The sequence below is a fragment of the Coturnix japonica genome, chromosome 1, assembly GCF_054131305.1.
Source record: "Coturnix japonica strain WE chromosome 1, WE-NBRP24, whole genome shotgun sequence".
In the NCBI taxonomy this organism is placed as follows: Eukaryota; Metazoa; Chordata; class Aves; order Galliformes; family Phasianidae; genus Coturnix; species Coturnix japonica.
In genome coordinates this window covers 151,281,387-151,302,102 of record NC_140663.1, presented here as the reverse complement: position 1 = coordinate 151,302,102, position 20,716 = coordinate 151,281,387, and the positions used below count along the sequence as shown (strand labels likewise).

General features: G+C 41.5%; 2 protein-coding genes across 10 annotated transcripts in view; both read right to left on the bottom strand.

Annotated features, from left to right (window-relative positions):
* Positions 1-1,173: 1,173 nt before the first annotated feature.
* On the bottom strand, positions 1,174-9,028 carry RGCC (regulator of cell cycle). 2 transcript variants are annotated; one of them, XR_014942091.1, is made up of 5 exons: positions 8,971-9,028; positions 8,519-8,878; positions 3,488-3,595; positions 2,298-2,360; positions 1,174-1,535 (listed from the first exon to the last, which is right to left on the bottom strand). XR_014942091.1 is itself a non-coding variant. In XM_015851726.3 (5 exons), exons 1-5 carry the CDS (start codon positions 9,005-9,007, stop codon positions 1,528-1,530), a joined length of 414 nt encoding a protein of 137 aa, XP_015707212.2. In that variant the 5' UTR covers positions 9,008-9,028; the 3' UTR covers positions 1,174-1,527. The 2 variants fall into 2 exon arrangements, 1 of the variants encoding a protein (XP_015707212.2); XM_015851726.3 differs by having other exon boundaries at positions 8,681-8,878.
* A 6,503-nt stretch (positions 9,029-15,531) lies between these two features.
* Positions 15,532-20,716, bottom strand: part of NAA16 (N-alpha-acetyltransferase 16, NatA auxiliary subunit) — a 60,253-nt gene continuing 55,068 nt past the window's right edge. For 5 of the 8 annotated variants that reach the window (XM_015851699.3, XM_085536093.1, XM_085536089.1 and 2 more), the window contains 5 exons: positions 20,133-20,241; positions 19,678-19,791; positions 18,353-18,496; positions 17,574-17,671; positions 15,532-17,310 (listed from right to left, as the gene is read on the bottom strand). In XM_015851699.3, the coding sequence (XP_015707185.2) occupies positions 17,110-17,310; positions 17,574-17,671; positions 18,353-18,496; positions 19,678-19,791; positions 20,133-20,241 (666 nt within the window). In that variant the 3' untranslated portion in view covers positions 15,532-17,109. The remainder of the gene's footprint in view (positions 17,311-17,573; positions 17,672-18,352; positions 18,497-19,677; positions 19,792-20,132; positions 20,242-20,716) is intronic. The other 3 variants (XM_085536090.1, XM_015851700.3, XM_085536094.1) reach the window with 1 other exon arrangement.

Below are 20,716 nucleotides of genomic sequence, written 5' to 3'. Positions count from 1 at the left end.
CCATTTCTATTCCAAACGACAAGTTATCAATGATAAATCTGCCATAGGAAACAAAAGAATTTTTTCTTGTTTAGGAAAATACTCCACCATCTCATATAGTCCTCCTGGTTCAAGAAAGGAACAGCTCAAGCAACCACATTAGGTGTGTTTCAGACTTACTGCTGGATACTATTCCCACTTGGGAGTGGTACGGATACTATTCCCACTTCCACTTTCTTATGTGTGAAGAAAACCAGAAATCCAATCACATTACACTTTACACAATCCAAGTTCTTGCTCATTTGTTTGAAAATCCAAAGCAGAGGGATAGATTTGATCACAGTGCTTCTGTTATCAGATAACACGGATTACCCTTTCCCCAGGTTGCAGAAGACAGGCTCAAATCCACTTGCTAAGCCCCTGAGAAACAGGCTGGTCACTGTGCCATTGGTGCAGATGCATCCTTTTCCAGTCACGGCCACATTTTTAAAGATAACAGCTCCAAGGGGCACAAATACTTGAACCACTTCTGTGACTGTTCACTAGCCTGCTACAATCAAAATAAGACCTGCAGCTTAAACAAGTCTAGTTCACTTTGCCTGAATGGATTAGGGGGCAATCACATGAGCAGCTTGGACAGCAGAGCTGAGTGTAATGCCTGCAGCAGCTGAAGGAGAGCTCGCACATTATCTTCAGTGCTTAATGCATATGGAAAGAATCAGGTTCCTTATACAAAACAAAACAATAGAGCTTCACCTTACATTCTCGCAGCAAAACAGCAATAGTCAGGCAGTCCTTTTGAAGAGATGGACACTATTTTGGACACAAGGTTTTGCTGACACTGGACATTTGAGCATTTTCTCAGTGCTGCAGTTATCTCTTTAAACTCCTAGGCCTAAACGCCTAACCTCCTAATTAGTACTTAATAGAGAATGACATGTAACTTTAAATACAGCTTTTAGACAGGGTTCGAAATAGGTGCTATTGTTCCTATCTGTACTAAGTCAATGTTATTTCAGATTACCTTTAATATAAACAACTAACTTTAATTTCCTGACTGCGTTAGTTTTTACATGGTAAAAAACACTTGCTGAAGCAATTTGATAGGAACAATATGAAGTTCTGTACGAAGACAGTGTAATACATTTTGCCTTCACAGTTCATGTCTTCATATGAAAGTTTCAGAGATCTGGATTCCAGTTCAGGGTTTATTTGTATAAAAATATATTATAATGGAAAAAGCATTAAAAGTTCTCAACTATATAAAATTACAAATATATTTTTCATAAAAGCAACTTTAAATTAAAATTCAAGCTATATTTTAAAGTAAAATATAGCTGGAAAATTTATGTTATCCGATTCCAGCTGCTGCAAAATAACAACACTGATGTTTGCCAGTTAAATACTTGTACGAGTTTGCAAAGGTTGTGTTCAGAAGGTGAATATCTTGGGTAACAAAGTTATCAGACAAAGACAGCAGATCTCCATGACTGATGTCACTTATCCCCTCAGATGACACCCAGAGGCAAACAGTGCCAAAGATTCATTTCACATACCTGAAAAATACAAAACAAGAACAACTATAAAGTCTGTATTTAATGAGACTGCTAGCTGCCTGACAGGCACAACTATTCTTTAAGGTTTTTTATGAAGTAATACGAAAGCCAAAAGGTTGACATAAGAATCCAAGTCCGTTATTAATATAATAGTTGTATTACAATTCAACAAGAAGCTACAGAAATATGCGTAACTTCAAAGCATGTAAATAGCAGCTCCTCAGAAGAAAAAAAGAAAGTGAAGTATCAGGTAGAAATTGGACTTTTCTAGAATTTCAGTGTATGATAAATAACCAGGAAGCTAGAAATATCTTAATCCTGGTTTCACTTCTGGGATAGGGAAGTGGGAAGCTTGTAAGGACAGCTCTCGAGTTAAAACCAAGACAGATGGCCTTGAATTATGGGGAAGAGAAAATACCTCCATGAATACAAGAAACCCAGTTCACAGCTTTTGAACACATAGCTCTGTGGGTTTAGTGTTGTTTTGGGTTCTACATGCCAGTCCATGAGGGGAAAAAAAGCAAACACCCAGTATCATACCTCAAACAGCATAGGAAAAAAAAGAATAGGCAGAATATATGGTGGGGAACAAGGTACTGGGTTGGCTTCTTTGTCTTGTTCACCCACACACCTCTCAAATCAAAATGAAGAACCCAGTAGAACAACTGGAATATACAGCTTCCACCAACACACTGGCTTTTGTCACCCCGTGACTGTGATCAGTGACAAAGCAATAAGCAGACTCCTAAAAAAACTACTTACTTGCTAGTGTTCTGTCCAGATCAGCTATGAATTCTTCCAGTTCTTTTGTGTCTCCAAGTTTTGCTGCAAATTAAGAAGGGATAGTCAGTATTCAGGTGTGACAAAAGAAACCACTGGAACTACACAATCCCCCAAATCGTTTTTAGTGGTATCAAATCTGCTCTGGATTGCTTTTGGAGGAGTCAACAGCTGCTGCAGTGTATATAACTTCATATAACTGAATATAACTGTATCAAAAACTGAAGTTTTCAGTCTTTTTGACAAGGCCAGGTCAAGCCTGTTTAGCTTCCTTTAAAAGAAGGCACTGAAGAAGTGGGGAAAAAGCTGTAGGTCAACTCTGCTTGGAATAGCAAGGTCAACCTTGCTACTGTGGAATTCTTAGTACTGTATTCGGATGCTGCATCCATGGCCTTACCCTACTCAATTAGCTCCTGCCCAAATCCAAACCTATGTCAGCATCTGTGGTTTGCTAGATGTTAGATCCTCTGATCAAGAGCCACACACATTCAGTTTAAACGCAAGTATTTACTCAAATTTCCACTGCTGACAACATCACAGGTTCCATTCACTCTAGTTTCATTCCAAGTGGCATCCTCATCTCACTTCCATGGTCTATTCCACAGTGGTCCCAACTATTTCTGCTTTCTCAACAGGAAGAAGGTCTTGACCTCATGTGCAACTCCTGGCCAAGTATTAACTGAGTGGTACCAGTTTAACTGAAACACTTAACTCCCTACTTCTCTTATTAACTATGACACATTTCTCCATCATATCATGGTAATTAGTAGAATCATTTTATTTGTTACTTGCAACCAGCGCAGCCCCACATCTTAGCTAAGCATTTCTGTACATAGATGGGATGCTTAGGTTACTTATTTAAGTTAGACTTGTTAATTCTAAAGTGAGTGTTCTGTAAGCTGTACCACAGATCTGAACAACCAAAGAACTATCTGTAGCTGGTCAGTTCAAACCCAAAAGCTACTGAACAACCTGCAAAGAAGCACGGATGACTTATGACAATGCACTGATCATAAGCAGCAATAATACTTGCACTTATAGTGTGCTTATCAGTAATCCTGCTTTTGAATGAAAGCAAAACTACGAGTCAATGCATGAACATCTATCTTTGCCCAAAGGAAGAAGCCTATATAATTGAGGACTCAGAAGAAACATTGAGGATTTAGGTCTACCTTTACAAGGAGTTACTGACGGAGATGGCAAGCTTGGAGTAGATGCAGTTGGAGAGTTAAGTTTTTCATCACTGAGGCTGAAACTATTCCTGTAGAGTGAATCTGCGCCTGTTAAAAGAAAAAATAAAAGAAGAAATGTCATTTCAAGTTAAAAATAGCACCACCTCAGATTCTGCAGTAGGATTACATGAAGAAAAACAGAAAGTTTCTCACATGGGTTTTGAAGTCTGTAGAACTGAAGTTTTAAAGACTTTAAAGCCAGAGGGATGAGTGAATTATCTATTGTTTGAATACTGTTGTTCCCACACCTACTGCTTAAAAGGAAGCAGTCTCAGGCCCTTTCCTTGTCTCCTAGAAAGGAAAGCATCAGCTTCCCCTGCACTTAGCATCATCTAGGGAGTATTACAACAATCATCCTACACCTGAGTTAAATCTCACAATGCAGGAATGATTCACAGTATTCACAGAATGACCCGGGTTGGAAGGGACCTCAGGAATCATCTAGTTCCAACCCCCCTGCCTGGCAGGGCCACCAAACATACACATTTACTAGATCAGGTTGCCCAGGGCCCCGTCCAACCTGGTCTTGAACACCTCCAAGGACGGGGCATCCACAACATCCCTGGGCAGCCTGTTCCAGGGCCTAACCACTCTCCTAGTGAAGAACTTCCCCCTAACATCCAACCTAAATCTTCCCTCTTTCAACTTAAAACCATTTCCCCGTGTCCTGCTATTGTCAGCCCTTTCGAAGTGTTTACTCCCCTCCTGGGTGTAAGTTCCCTTCAGGTATTGAAAGGCTGCAATGAGGTCACCCCGCAACCTTCTCTTCTCTAGGCTGAACAAACCCAACTCCCTCAGCCTGTCTGGGAAAGCTCAGTTAGCAGAACTTTTCAAAAGTTACTTAAAAAAATCAATTAAGAGCTCTGAGAGACAAGCAGCTCCTCAGAACCACTGTTATTATATAAGGCATAATTATATCATTTGCTGTGGCAATAAACATATGAAAAACGCAGCACCTCATTAACAACAGAAATGCTGACCTGCCCAACTGTCTGCTGCAACACACAGCTAATGTGAGGAGCTTCACCCTGGAAGATCTTCCTCTCTTATATATAATGTTGAGCTATCACAGTATTATCATACCTTGCACAGTTCCCTCTGCTGTCAGCTCAGCTCCTGCTACAAGCGCACCGCGCTAACAAAACGACATCTGATATCTGGGATTATGGCTTGGCCAAGTCAGCTGTTGGTACTTCTGGTGCAGAAGTGGGATGATGCTTCATAGTAACTTTTCATTGCTACCTCTGCAGCTTCACTCTTAAATGCCTGTTCTCTCTAAACCTGAGAGGATCAGAACCAGTCTACTTGAAACTTCTGGCAGGTTTGAGGAATACAAGGCAGAATTATGAGAGAGATTTAAAAAGAAAAAGACACAAATGTTTTTCAAAGTAGCTCCTAAAAAGATTAACTAGCCAGTATAGGAGGTGAAGAAGGGAATCTGATCCTGCTCTGGATCGTGGTCTCAGCAGCATCATACAGTGAAATGAACCCTAGCGCATTAGTGGGTTTTGAGTAATAGTTAAAGATATGACAAATCTCTTCCTGAAATTGAGCAACTTTCAACTAAAACCACATCAGTTTTTAGCCAAGATACAAACCCTATTGAACGAGGAACTCGGAATGGAAAATTTTAACTGGGATAAAAGCCCTGCCATTATGAAAAAGCCAAATAACACCTCACACAAACAGGGCAATAGCCAAGAATACAACTCAATGAAACGGCAATAGCACAGACCGGGGATGAAACGCATGTCTGAGGTAACGTTTGGAAAGAACAGGCCGTGAATTTTCAAGGGATTTATTTTAAATGTTTGGTGAATTAATAAGGAATGATCCAGAGAACAAAAGCTATGAAGCCGAGTATGCTTTTACCGCAAAGCCACTAGTATCCAGATGTAGTGATGCTGGGAAGCTATTACAAACCAGTGCTTCTCATGCATTAAACCCAAAGCTCCAGTTGCTTTTACCTATGGCTGAAATAAAGGCTTCTTTTTGAGAACTCCTATGAAGGCAGCTTGGATTTTAGAAGACTAGTGTGCTATTAAAACTGACCTCAAGCTATTCATACATGTTAATTTACATCATCCTGATTCCTCTTGTATTTTTCTCTGTAGCCCTTCTATAAGCACTTGAAAGTACTGACCACTGACCTCACAATGGATTAAAACCAGGAAAAGGTGAAAAGCTTTCACAGAACAGAGTAACCCTCTGATGGTCTGTAAAATCAAACCACTTCAAGTAAATATGGCTATTTATCTCTCTCAAAAAGCAGAATGATATTTTAGGTAGTGCCTTTTGCTTATCACCAAGTAGCAGTGATTTTAGTGCTGGGAATATCAACTGGATAAATAAAAAACTGAAAACAAAGCACTGTTAAATTCCTGTGGTACTCACAGTGCAAAACCACCAGCCTTGTAAGTGGCATAAGCTCTGGGGCAGGCAGCTGTGGGAAACAGGACAGTCCAGTCCTGTTACAGCCCAGGCTCACTCACTTGCCTTCAATAAGGGGCCCTGGAAGACTTCCACTGCCATGCAAATACAACATCCCCTGCAACTTAATAGCTGGAGGCTGATGCCAAGGATCTCACTGCTGCTGCATCCAACCCCTTCCCTCCCTCTCTGATGAAAGTTCATCTTGCATTCAATTCCATAACAGTTTTGGCTTTGTAGTTGGATTCTACTGCCTGTGTCCACGTACAAACTACATCTCTTTGAATTGTCTTCTTAAAAAAAAAAAAAAAGACCTTAAAAATCTGATAGTTAAGCAACTGAGTTGATTTACGTGACCTAAACTAAGCCAACAGAGGCAAAATTAGGGGGTTGCAACAGATATGGATGTATTTTTACCTTGGCAATGTAATCTGTAGTTAGCATTGACCCTTGGTGTTCCGGTATATAAATAAGCCACAAAAAGAGCAACACTGAAATACCATGAGAAATATCCACCACCACACAGAGCTGGCTTCACATATGGCTAAACATACATATTTCATAGCATTGTTTTGCTGCCTTTTGCCCAGCCATCAACAATCTGTCACAGCACAGCCACTGGAATCTCAAGCCTCTCATCATCAACACATATAGGCTGAACAGTGTAAGAGATCCGAGATCACACAGCTAATAGTCATAAGGAAATGATCTTGGAAGCCTGAAATTCAGACGTGTAAGCTCAACTTCTTGTTTTTTTTCAAAGCTTACCATCTTGTTCCTTCATCATGCTTACTACTGGTAAGGCAGCAGTGCCAGCTCCAGTCATCCCTAAGGTTTCCTTACTTAAAACATTATTCAGATAATTTTTGCCCAGAGAGGCTGTGGATGCCCCATCCCTGGAGGTGTTCAAGGCCAGGTTGGATGGGGCCCTAGGCAGCTTGGTCTAGTATTAAATATAGAAGTTGGTGGCCCTGCCTGTGGCAGGGGGGGTTGGAGCTTGATGGTTCTGGAGGTCCCTTTTCCAACCCAAGCCACTCTATGATTGAGTCTTGCTGATTTAGTTTTATTTTCTTACACTGGGTGAGGTCGCAGTCACTCTCCTGATGTCATTTGGGATGTTTTGGAAGACAGCTTGTCCCCACCCAAACCATCTCATCTTTAGGCTGGCAGCTCAGTCTAATCAGTCATTTGGAAACTATTTCATTTCTTCACTCATTTCTGTCATCTCTCTGCAACTTCTGGATATACTGCAATGGAGCACATAAACAAACTGTTGAAGCTTCAGCACTAGAGGGAGGCATCAGCCCAACCCTAAAGACTTCCATGTATGTAACTGTGACTACCTGCACCATGCCAGGCACTGCACATTAACCAAAGTCCTTCAGCCCCTGAAACTTACACCTGTTTGACTTTGAATTAACGCACTCTCTAATCCAAATCCTATTTTATCACAATGAACATACACAGTATAAAACAAAGATATCCCTCAGCTCGGAGGCTTCTGCATCATCAATAACCTGGATCACGAAGCTGCTATTGTTCCAGCTGAATTCATCAAAGTCGAAACAGAATTGGTATTCACCCAAGAATGTCTGCTGGACTGAACCCCCAGTTGCATCACGGTTTCCAGCAGTGACTCAATCAGCTGTTGTGGTTAATGTAACTCTCATGTGCCAAGCACTAACATCACTGTGAACATCTGCACACACTAGCACTTTCATTACCATGAGATCTAGAGTCTGGCGTGTCACATGTAATGCTTAACCACAGCCAAGACAGACCTCGTCCAAAGATCATCTAATCAAACAACAAGACGAGTGCCTTGAAATTGAGTTACCACTTAAAATGCCCCCTCCCCCAAATCATCCTCCACTCAAAGTCATCACCATGGGAGCGGCAGGAAGACGTAAAGCCTAACCTTCAGTCACCACATCAGTAGAGCTGAGGTCAGTATTAAACCTTGTTGGGAGACTGAAACCTCACAGTCAGAACTACTCTGTAAATATGTGACAAGTTGTTCTCGGAATAGTCTGCAGCACCAGATAAGATTTTGCAGAGGCAAAGTCTTCATGAGCAAGACCATAACCCAAACTATACGCAGATAACCTTGGTGGCATTCCTTTTGCCTTGTTACAGATGCACTGCAATTACTTGCTCTATCAGCCCAGCTTCTTCTTGATCTTGAAGTGATGTTTAACCCACATATTACCAAGGGAATAACGAGGTCATGAATTCAACACTGCACTTGCGCTACAGGACAGAGACCAAATGAAAGGCAGCCCTAGGGGGAAAAAAACTTCAGTCTGAAAAGAAAGAGCCTGAATGGAAAAAGCCCTACACCTATTCTTGAAACAGCCACAGGGAGCATCGCTGGATTACATCAGACACCGGAGCCTGTTCTGTACAAGGAGCTCTTCATAAATTCACAGTCCTGCTTCAAAAGAAACTGCCAGCCCTGAATGAAGCCTTTAGCAAGTGTTTCGCTGGGACTCTTCTGAGAGAGAAGGAAAGCAGGCTGATGTTCTTTTCCTTTAAACATACCCTCATATGGTTGAGGCAGCTGGATCCTAATAGGTCTCTTAGTATCCCAATAGTAGAGTATCTCCCTAGATAAAGCCTCGTGAAGCTATCACAGATAGATAGATAGATAGATAGATAGACAGACAGATAGATAGATAGATAGATAGACCGGCCCACACTCACTCTCGGAGTCGCTGAGGCCGCTGCCGTCGCTGACACTGGCGCTGCTCCTCCGCTTCATGCGCTCCAGGTGCTCCCCGTAATGGAAGCGGCTCCGGCCGGCGGGGCAGGCGAAATCCTCCAGCACCGCCTCGAACTCTCCCAGCGCCTCTGCCAACCCGCCCGCCTCCTCCGGCAACACCGCGGGGCGCCGGCCGCCGCCTGAGGGGGAAAAGAAAGCGGTGGCTGAGCGAACCGCTGCGTGTGGAGACCCGAGTCCTCCCCGGGGTCCCGCCTCGACTCCTCAGCCCTACCTTGTCCCGCCGGATGCTGCGCTTGAAGCGGCTTCATGGCGGCTCCACAGCCGCTGCCGGTCCGGCCCCGCAGCCGCCGTCTCTTATAGCCCGCCCGGGCCGGGGGCTGAGGGGAGGGAGCGGGAGGCGGTGCTGCCCGCCGCCATGGGGGGAGGCGGGCGGTGCAGGTGTGATGCGAGACCGAGAGTCGGCTTCTGTTTTCAGTTGTATTCTACCGCAGTATGAGTGGATTCTGCAGCCAGACGGTGGAAGAGCTGACTGGGAAGGAACGGGGACCTGGACAGAAGAGAAGGTTGCGGGGTGACCTCATTGCAGCCTTTCAATACCTGAAGGGAACTTACTCCCAGGAGGGGAGTAAACTCTTCGAAAGGGCTGACAATAGCAGGACACGGGGAAATGGTTTTAAGCTAAAAGAAGGAAGATTTAGGTTGGATGTTAGGGGGAAGTTCTTCACTAGGTGAGTGGTTCAGCCCTGGAACAGGCTGCCCAGGGAGGTTGTGGATGCCCCGTCCTTGGAGGTGTTCAAGACCAGGTTGGACGGGGCCCTGGGCAACCTGATCTTGTAAAGGTGTATGTTTGGTGGCCCTGCCAGGCAGGGGGGTTGGAACTACATGATCCTTGAGGTCCCTTCCAACCCGGGTCATTCTGTGATTCTGTGTGACAGGCTGGAGAGGTGGGCCCATGTGAACCCAATGAGGTTTAACAAGGCTGCTGTCCTTGGGTCAGGGCGATCCCATCCCTGGAGGCACTCAAGACCAGGCTGGATGAGGCAGCATGAGCTGGTGGGTGGCAGCCCTGCCCACCCCCCATAGCAAGGGGTTGGAACTGGGTGGGCTTTAAGTTCGCTTCCAACCCAAACCAATCTGTGATTCTACAACGTTTTGAGACATATCGTCACTTCTCTTCAAAGACCTGTTATGGGAAAAACAATGTTCCAGACAACAAATAATCCGTATTTAGAAGATTTGTTCACCTTTTCTTACCAGCCGACGTGGAAGCACTTATTTATTTTTGCTGTGGATCAAAAGAAGTTCTCGTGGTGATGTTCAATTCTTATTTATTCTGTGGTTTCCTCCTTTCTTGTGGTCTTCTTCCTCTGTTTTCCTTTCTGCTAATAAAAGTGGTTACCAAACAATCTCTTTTGAAGACCGTAGTGAGCCAGTGAGGTTAAAAAGCAGAGAACAAGAAGAGATAAGAACGCCACGTCAGGAGCACGAGGATGAAAGACAACAGGAACAATGGAGAACTATAGGGCATGTGAGTAGGAACAACTCATGGCCTTAGTATACAAGGACTTGGCCCCATAGCTGGCCTCATATCTCTCTTGCCCAAGAACCTACAGGGTCTTAGGCCAACATCTGGCAAAAGAGAAAAGTCCCTTCTAAGCACGGTGCCCTGAAATGCTGCAGACAGACACGTCTGGCTGCTCTTGTTTATTGGTGGAAGCCTCCAACACAGCTTGTAATGTAAACCTCAGCTACTGAATCCCTCCCTTCTTCTAGGCGGCAGTCCAAGGTGTATTTAAAGTGAATTTCTTCTTGACCATTCGACACAGTGTCTCCAGACCTTCCTCAGCTGATGCTGCAGTGTTGACAGTGGTTTCCTATTGCATTTTTGACCCGACAAATTGGTGAGCCACAGAGCTATTTAAACCAATAAATCCGTTCTGTAAATATACTCCACGGAAATACTTCTACAACACCAACAGGTACACTGACACTGCTGGGCTGCCAGGCTTACAAGGTGCTAGTCTTCTAAGTGGAACACCAACATGGCACACAAAACCTTGCCTTGCTGTGCAAGAAGGGGATCCTAGGACTCATTTACACAGGCACAGATACTGCTGTTGGAGTGATATGGTGGTTTTCAAACCTAGGGATGCCTACAGGCTCATTGATAACTTCTGAAGCATTCCTGTAAAACAGGAAGAAAAAAAGAAAAAGAAATTTACTGCAAGAAAGGCACGTGCAGCTCCATTGGAAACTGGAGCTGAAGAATGGGGGGATGGGTTTTATGTCAGAGACGGTGGAAAACTTATGGTCTAATCCATCACTTCCTTTCCCCACCTCAAAGATCAGGAGTACCCCAAGGTATCGATCCTGTTGAGTAAGGACCATGTGCTAACAATTAAAAGCAGATGTTTTGTGAAATTTCATCCTCTGTTCTGACTGGTATTCGTCACAGACAAAAGCTAGGGTGTCAGATCCCTGCCCATAGGAGCAGTCTGCTAACACCCGAGAGTTTTCTAATAGATATAGATGTAATATCTGATATCTGAGAGTTTTCTAATAGATTTTAGCCTGTTAAAATAACAGTTGTTTTAAAAAGTAGCATTGCTACATGGTTAGTTGAAGTAGATATTGCATTTAAAACCTGGGAAAGACCAAGAGAAACTTGTTGTTGTTGTCAGAATTATAACTGAAGGAAAGTCAGGGAACCCAAAATTCAGACTGCCGCAAAGGAGAAAAATGGAAACTATGACAGGATGAAAAGGCACAGCCAGACTGACAGCTGGGGAAACCCAAGTCCTTGAGCCACAAAGAATGGACTGAGCATCATAGGTACAACTTGTCCCCCAGCTCAGAGCATCACAGCCCTGCCCTCGGGGTGCTGCTCTGTGGAGTGAGCCAGTCATTAACATAGCAGTCTGTATTAATACATCAGGCTATTTTATCCTTCATGCTGCAACCATAGATGACTTGTTTTACACAGGCTACCTAGCTGCCATCAGAGGCACAGCAACCTACCATAGCTAATGGTTGGGCTAAATACGCACCAATGACCTGCAGCTCCATCCACGACAACAGTGGGGAGCGTGCATGACTCACAGCAGTATAAATAACCTGAGAAACCACAGAGAAAATCTTCTGCCAGAAGTTTCCTCTCCTTCCTCTCTTCCCAGCCTTTCCTGGTGTTCCTTAAGCCTGAACCTGGACCACAAACCAGCACGATTCCTTACGTTTTTCTCTCTTCCTGCATGTGATGTTTACCTCTTAAATGGGAATATAACATAATTGTTTTCCTCTGACTTTTAGTAACTTGAGACAGTCGCTCTAGGAGCTTTGAATGGATGTACTTATTTGTTTACTCTGAAATGTGCTTGTGGTGGTTTAAATGTAACCGCAATTGTTCCAGTTGGGTTAAAAGTCACTGAAACTGAATGGTGTAATTGTAACCCGTATCGAAATCGCTGGGAGGGACAGTTCAGTGTAAGCTTCAGCCAAAAGATATGCAAAATTGCTGAAGAATCTGGAATTTCTGGGTCAAGAGACTTTGAGTATTGCACAGGATGGGAGAAGAGGTCAAGTAAGGAGAGGGGTGGCAGCGAGTAAACAAGATAAGTTCATAACAACATGACCAGACTCAGTTTGGTGCCTTCTTGAAAGATGAAAGGAATAACGTCACTTAATGAAAGCTCTGCTTATTCTGCTTCAGATGTAGGAGAAACCCATCAACTAAAAACACTGCTTGAAAGCTGCCCTAACGTTTCTGAATCCCAATGCAGGGGGAAGGATGCTGTCTCATAGACTTTCCTCTGTCGGTACAAAGAAATAACCAGCAACCAAGCAGAGAAGAAAGGTCAAAAAGCCAAGATGACAGCAAGAGAATATAAGCAATGGGATGCTGATAGGGTTCGTGTTGTACCTCAGACTGGAGAAGCTGAATCAATACCTCTCTGTCAGTTTTGCTTCAAAACCAATCATGAATATCACTCTGAGGGGTTTCGAATATGAACAAGAAACTTTTTCATGTGGTTTTGCTCCGAATTGTTGAGAAACTGGAGGAGCTGTGATTGCTGAATGCTGTGTTACTTAAAAACAACCAACAAAACAGCAGTTCTGTCGAGAAGGAATGTTGACTCAACAGCAGATAATTACATGCAGGAATAATGGGAGTTTATACCACAAGAGGCTTTTATTACATGAGAAATATCTAACACACAAACCACTCTGGAAACAAATCGTAAGTCTTCTGAACTGAAACACATAGGCAGCTCTTTGTAATAACATAATAAGACATCTCCCCTAATTCATCTCTTCTCTAAGTAGAATAAATGAAATAAAGATTGCAAATTGAATTAATAAGCATTATGGTAAAAAAGTATACTTGGGGTCAAAATACCTGTCTGAAAAGATACTAATCACACAAAAGGAAGAAGAATACTTCTTAGCTTTCCCTACAGACACTGAATTCCCTCTGAGTCTTGGGTTCGTTGGGTTTTCTTCCTCTTAACATTTACTTGTGGTTCTATTTTGTCTCTTATTTACTCTTGTGTGACTAGACCAATGCTTTGCGTCTTCTATGTTCCAAAAGCATCATTCTCTTGTATTGAACCAATCTCAAGTTAACTCAGACCTGTATGATCACAATAGAGGTAGTCAGGAATGACAAGGGGTGCTTGATGCCTTTTCCCATCCAACCTACTGCAGCAAGCTCAGAAAAATTGAGTGTTACTCCCCCTGCTCTGCTCAGTTGGCACTGGGGCAGCGGGAGGCAGAGAGCAAGCAAGAGCACTTGTTTGCTGAAGGCATGTGGCTGCATGTGTCAGAACAGAAGCGCAGCTCTTTAAGTATTTGTGTTGCAGCAGTGCCAATCAAGGGCCAGGACCCCATTGAGCCTGTCACCATACAAACGTGGAACAAAAGCGGCAAGCCTTGTGCTTTAGTTAGCCAGTAAATCACCCTCCTTTAAGGGAATGGGGATTTGCATATTTATGGTTGGGAAATAGCCGTGCTTTAGTAGGTTGGAGCCTCTCTTGTTAGGAGCGCACGGGGGGTTGTGTAGTTGGGAAGAAAAGGGTCAGTGTTACAGGCAGAGACCACGTACCACATCCAGCTCTTTCTTCTGAGACGATTGCTTTTCAGTTTAAGAATAAATCTTAAAGGCCTTGGGTTCTTTCCCTTTTTCTCAGCCTTGAATAATTTTTGTGACAAGCTCTGGCAGCATCCTGTCTTCCTCACAAATGAAAGTTAAGCAAACCGTGCTCTAATTCTCCCAGCCAGGGGGGTGATCTGTGACAGCAACCTCTTCCATATGCTCCTTTTCTATTTTCCACTATTATTCCATAAATAACAGGGTTTCAAAATTGCATACTACCCAGTACCCGTTTATTTGTTCTACTTCTACAGGAGGAGATTTGCACGTTCAACTTGTCAAAGCATTAAGAAACAACAGAAATAAAATATCACTGGAAAGTCATAGAATGGCCTGGGTTGAAAAGAACCTCAAAGATCATTTAGTTTCAACGTTTGGAGGTAAGAGAGAGGGATTTTTACCTTCCCTGAATGGAAGGCTGTGAACAAAGCATTCGTAACCCAGTTCACCTATGTGTGGGCATCTCCTTAAACATCTCATCAGGCATCACTGCCTGCACTGCCTATCTGATAGACAACAACTGTAGATATCCTCTACAGTGCCCTCTGTTCTCCATCAGTTGCTACATTTTGGCTCCCAGCTTCAGGACTCCAAGTCAAGGCCTACGGATGCCTGGGCTACGTGAATGCGAGTCTGATTCGGTCATTTAAGCAAACAACCTCAGTCTGCTGCATAAAGGAAATAAAGACATGAAACATTTCCCTGTGTTTGTCCTACAATATCAGAAAACACCTGAAAACAAACAGATGGCTGCAGGATTTCATTACTATGAAGACATTCTAGATGCAAGACTTCCCTCTAGTGGAAACACCAGGAGCTGGCCACTTTGCATTGAAACCTGCCGTTAGATGACAGGAAAAAGCAATGCCTTTAAAAAATAATAATAAAAAAAACGAAAAACTGAGTATTTTCAGAGGAATCGGTGGTGGTGAAAATAGGAAATATGGTGAAAATAGGAAATAATGTGACTCTCAGCTCTCACCTATTCTCTCTGTCTTGCCTTCTTTCAGAACAGATAACCAGACTTGGATCAGACACAAGGAAAGACCTTTGGGGTGAAGGAGATCTGATGCTACTTGGCTTGTAATTTATCTCCACAAACTGACTGGGTCTGGGTTGTCCACAGATTCTCGATGCATCCAAGCAATTATTTCAATGCCAGCAGACTGATGAGTTACCTCCTGGCACATCACGTTTGCTACAAGAGTTCATTAAGCTGAAATGTGAAATACTGATTACACACATATACACCGTTAGCATTTATATATTAAGGCACGTTTCCTCTTGATGCCTTTTCTAAATTCAGATCTACTGAAAAAAAAACAAATCATTTCACAGCATCTGTTAGAAAAACAGACTTGCTCTTCATTTGTTGTTCTTCCTTACTTTTGCTATTTGGCTGATAAGTACTTCCAGGGGTCAACTGAGCCAAAACAACTCCATAGTGCTCAGTTACCATTCCCTGCCCGAGATACCTTTGAGCAAGCTGTTCAACAGCAAATGGCACAGAAAGGGTAATATATTACTTCACACAAATTATATATCAATATGACAAATCAAATCATTACTTTTCAACTACTTGGAAAGTTTGGGTTAAACCAGTGAATATGAAAACAAACTAACAAACGTGTAACGGGCTGAAGTTTGATGCCCATAAACACACAAGAATTCCAAACCAAAGGCAAGTGTGTACAAAATAATTTATTACAGCATAACATATGTTGGCAATATTTTACAGTGAGTTTTCCATTCAACAATTTTGAACCTAAATAGATGACACACAAAGGAGAATTTTAATTAGAACACTTTATTTGTCTTAATAAAAACCCCTCTCCGTGAATTCATATTTGCCTTAGAGGGGCTAGTTAATATTACTGAAATTATTTACACTGCAGTGAAATAAAAACAAAACTGACTGAATGATTCCATTACAGTTTCCAGAAAATGGATTTTCTGTACAAGCCACAGTATAGTTATATTTTGATAGCAGTTCTTACAGGATGTAAAGCTGTCATATGTAGCCATTTCGTCCAGCATTATGCTTTAAATAGGTATATTAGATTCAAACTTCCATTTTCATGTTGTATATTTAATAGTTAATGCACCAGAATACAGAGTAAGAAAAAGGTTCGTTGTGATTTGTAGTCATCCTCTTTGTGCTCCATTGAACAGTGTTTAAATACAAAATGCACTCCTCACGTACTGCTTGCTTCGCAGCACCTAAAGCGATAGTATTCAGGCATGAGAAGTACTGGCGTATGGGCTGTAAATTCACAACCGAGACTTTTAATGGAAGTAATACAGTAAACTTAGCGAATTTTTAGGATGTAGAGAGGGAACTGTAACCCCCATTACTGTACCTTATGCATTTACCCAATATTGGAGCAGCTTTTTCAACTTAAGTGTCAGTAAGTGAATGGATGGGGAGAAATCAGAAGTGAGAAAAAGAAGGGTAAGATGGAACAACAACAACAACAAAAAACCCCAAAACAGACAACAGTATCAAATTCATTGCATTTTCAGGGAGTTGCTTGAGAATACTCAAACCGAAAACGTTAAACTGATCATAAACTTAAGAAATAATAGTTATGGAACACAAGGTAGATAGAATACAGCTTTCACAAACCCTTTTACACGAACCTAATCTTCATGTCCATCAACACCGGTTCCATAAGACACACACACCTTACAAAAACATGCAAACCGCCAACATTCACTGTGCTTCAAAAGAAACCAAACCGAGCAAAGATTAAAAAATAAAATGGGGAAAAAAAAAAAAATAATAATAATAAATCCCAAGAACGGCGGTAAAAGATGAAGAGGGTAATTTAAGCAGCACTTCTGTCTTAATCTGCTCAAGATGCTCAAAAAATAATTTATTAACGAGATGTGATCACATTCACATGTATATGCAATGACACTTGTGAAAGCAGTCTAGCATCCATCATTTTTCTTTTTGTGAGGGAAGGCCGATGGATTATTAAAAGACTTGAAACTGTACAAGTATAAACATGAAAAATGCTGATTAAAGATCATGTTTACATAAATATTGGCAGTTTTTGTTGGGAGGAAAAAAAAAAATAACTAATAGTATACTCCGTTTCATTCAGCTATCCAAATATTTCATGTCAGACCTGTTAAAGATATTAAAATGCAACCTGGAAAAGTAACCCTGATCTGTATCCAGCCAGCATGTAATGACAGTTTTGTATGTGTGTGTAGGTATGTAGGCACACACACACACACGGGCTTGCATATGCTACTTCATATTTCATTAGACAGTAAGTCGTGGTTAATGGCTGTATGATTCACAGCTGCAATGCTGCTGTCATCCTCGTTTGTGGCAGGCATAAAGGCAGATGTAAAAGGGAACAGTTTATGACATGCTGCTTGATATTCTTCACATTGAGTGTGGCAACTTCCAAAACTGCCGTCAAGCAGCGCCTCGAAAACCTTGGTTAATGTCTACAGAAAGAAAAGGAACAGTTAATAAATGTGACTTACAGTCGTTTTAATACCAAACAAATGCGCTATTAATTCTACTAATCTGAACAAGCACAGGTACTGTGGTGGTATTCAGATATGATTACTTCTTTCAGAGTTCAAAAACCTCACTCTTCCGAATGTTAATATACATGCTTTATATTTCATGATAAATTATACAGTTAAGTACATGTTAATTAAGGTTTCATACACTTGTCTCTCAACACTGTGTTGTTGTTTTTTACCTTCACATTTTTGTCTCTCATGTTTTTATCCAATCTAGTAGCCACAGCAATTGCTTTTTCTTGCCTCGATTTGTCCAGAAAATACATCATTTTTGCACCTTATGACAAAAAAATAAAAGCACAACATTGAGACTATAGCATTACTAAATGCAATACTGCATATCCAGACACAGTGAACCCTGTACAAGTACCAGGACAAAATAAACATATTCCCATAATAACACGGGAAGAGAAAGAACCGGAAAACATCCAGTAAGATGCCTAACAAGATGAAAAGAGTAGAACACTACAACAGAAAGAATCAGGAGCAAACATCCCCAGAGCTATCTGCTTTGGAGTTCCCACATCCTGAACCTGCTCTAAGGGAAAAAGGGTGGTAGTATTTCTCCCAGTATGCTGTTCTGAAACAGGGTTCTTCTAAGCTTGGGGTGGCTTACCCCAAACTCTTCCTCTAAGCAAGACAATCAGTTCTCTGGAGCTAACTCCAGAGTGAGTGGTGCTTCCATACTCAAGCTCCCCAAACCCACAGTAGGTGTTCTGCTGTTACACTTCAAAGAGGTAAGCAGCACATTCTTCATGCAACTAATACACAAAGCAAGTAAGTTGTATAAGGTTCCTTTGTTTTGCTTTGTTTGCTTTAAGTGGTACAAGCAGGCAGAGAAAGAAGTAAACAGGCAGGTTTCTGGCTCTTCCCAATTCATGTATAATGAAGAAACTGACCATTGATTTGAATCACTGACATCATTTCGTTTTCAAAAGCGTTGCGAAGTTAAACAAACCTGAAAGTTGGTGCTGAATGGAGGTAGAGTTGTGTTTGAGAAACTCCTCATTAAAACTTTCCAAGTTTTTATTGACAAAGATTTTCTGCATTTCTTGAGTTAGGACCTTGCTCACAATTTCTGGGAGGTTACTATGGTCAGATACTGGGAAAGGGAGAGGGTAAGAGGGAGGGATGGAAAAAAATATATATATATACTTTTAGACAACAGTAGAAAACGATGTGAAACAACAAATATTTTAACTCACAAAATTGTGCCCAGAAACAACTTTCAGTTCAATAGCTCTTCAAGTCAGCACAAACTGCAGTACTCAGAAAACAAATGTCAGACTGATTACGTTTAAAAACTGTTTGTTGCAAACATACACAATCTGATGAAAACATCTGCTACTAGTCGGAGTGATCTTAAATCACCTGACTGCAAATGAAGTCAGCAAGAAATATTCAACCAGTTCCTCTTTACACTGTCTTATGTATAGTTTATCATTCTAAAAAAATTTAAGACTTCACGTTTAGTCTGATAAGCTGATACACATGACAAAAGGAAACACTTGGTTTGTTTGTGCTTATTCTGGGAAGATCTCATTGTGGCCTTCCAGTACTTGAAGGGAGTGTATGAACAGGAGGGGAAATGGCTGTTTACAAGGGTGGATGGTGATAGGACAAGGAGAAATGATTTTAAACTGAGACAGGGGGGTCTGGGTTAGATCTTAGGAGGAAGTTTTTCACTCAGAGGGTGGTGATGCACTGGAACAGGTTGCCCAAGGAGGCTGTGGATGCCCCATCCCTGGAGGCATTCAAGGCCAGGCTGGATGTGGCTCTGGGCAGCCTGGTCTGGTGGTTGGCGACCCTGCACATAGCAGGGGGTTGGAACTGGATGATCACTGGGATCCTTTTCAACCCAGACCATTCTATGATTAAAAAAAATTTATAAACTCTATGGTGCTCTGTATATCTTCTGCCACCTGACACAAGCAGCTCACAGCATAAAATTTGCTTCATCCAGAATCTCTCTTCCATATTTGACACTTGTTTTCTTAAAACTTCTAGGAATTTCAAGGGGCTCTGTCACACATACTTCTCTGCGCAATCCAGCCAGTGACTTACTGGGTCCACCTGGTGGATTAATGCAGGAAGGAGTATGTAAAATTCACGTATACTGTATCCTGCATAGCACAACCTGTGCTTTTGTAGGTATTGCCTAGAAAAACAGACCTTCATTTTTGTCTTGACTTCAGTTTGTGTTTAGGGTATATTTACACATGATAACACATATTTATGTATTCATTCATGTTACCTCCTATACCCTTATACATACGTACGTACTTCCTATACACATACCAGCTTTAGAGAATTTAATCAAGCACTCGTGTAGCCACGGATTATTACTGTTGATAGCAAAAGCTCTTTTGACAGACTGCAACATTAACAGAAATTTTCCTGTGGGAAGGGAGAAAACAAAAGCATATTGAGATTAAGGACATGCTACTTCTTCTAGCTCTTTGTATTAGCTACTGTTTTATTTAGTAAATCTAGTACAAACACTGGAAATATCAAGGCCTACAGAGATGTCAAAGAGATTTCCTTTTTGCACTTATTGTATTCCTAGGAATACAGAAATTCCTATACATCAGACTGACAAAACTACATAGATAATGTTACGGTTTGGTTTTGTGTCCCCACTAAAGACCACACTACATATATTTAACAGTCAGAGAACACAGTTCACAGTGAAGAATTAAAAATGTGTAGAGCAAAAATAAAAGTAAGCAATACTTTACCTTTTCTAAAGTATATTTCAAATGCTAGTAAATGCGTGTCTATGTTATCTCCAATAAGATTCTTAAGTGGAATAAGGAATTTAATGGCTTCTTCTAATGGATTTTCTGCCTGTTAATAAACACACAACGAAAGTAAAGAATACAAATAGATGTCTGAAACAATCTACCAATAATAGTTTGTTATTCAGGGCATGTAAACAACCAGAGGCGAAGTGTTCAAGCACTACTCAAACAAAATTCAGAAAGCTACGATTACAAAGTGTGTGCTCATGATTTCATATTGACAAAGGCAAGTCAGCAGTGCTAACTCATGTAGTGTATTTGGTTAAAAAGAAAATATGACAAGCTCAGACAAAAAGTTTAAACTTCTGAAGTTACTTTGATAAAGGAAAATCCTTTGTGCTTAACCAAATACTGTCCCTGTCTTCATACTTTGTGGACTGCAATCATATTTCTGTTAACTTTTTTCTCTTCTCTCCGTATGAAAACCAACAAGAATCATCTTTTTGTTCTTCTTACTGGAAGATGGCTTACTATCGAAGAGCCAAGATTTAAAGCAATAATATAAACACAGAATTTCAATT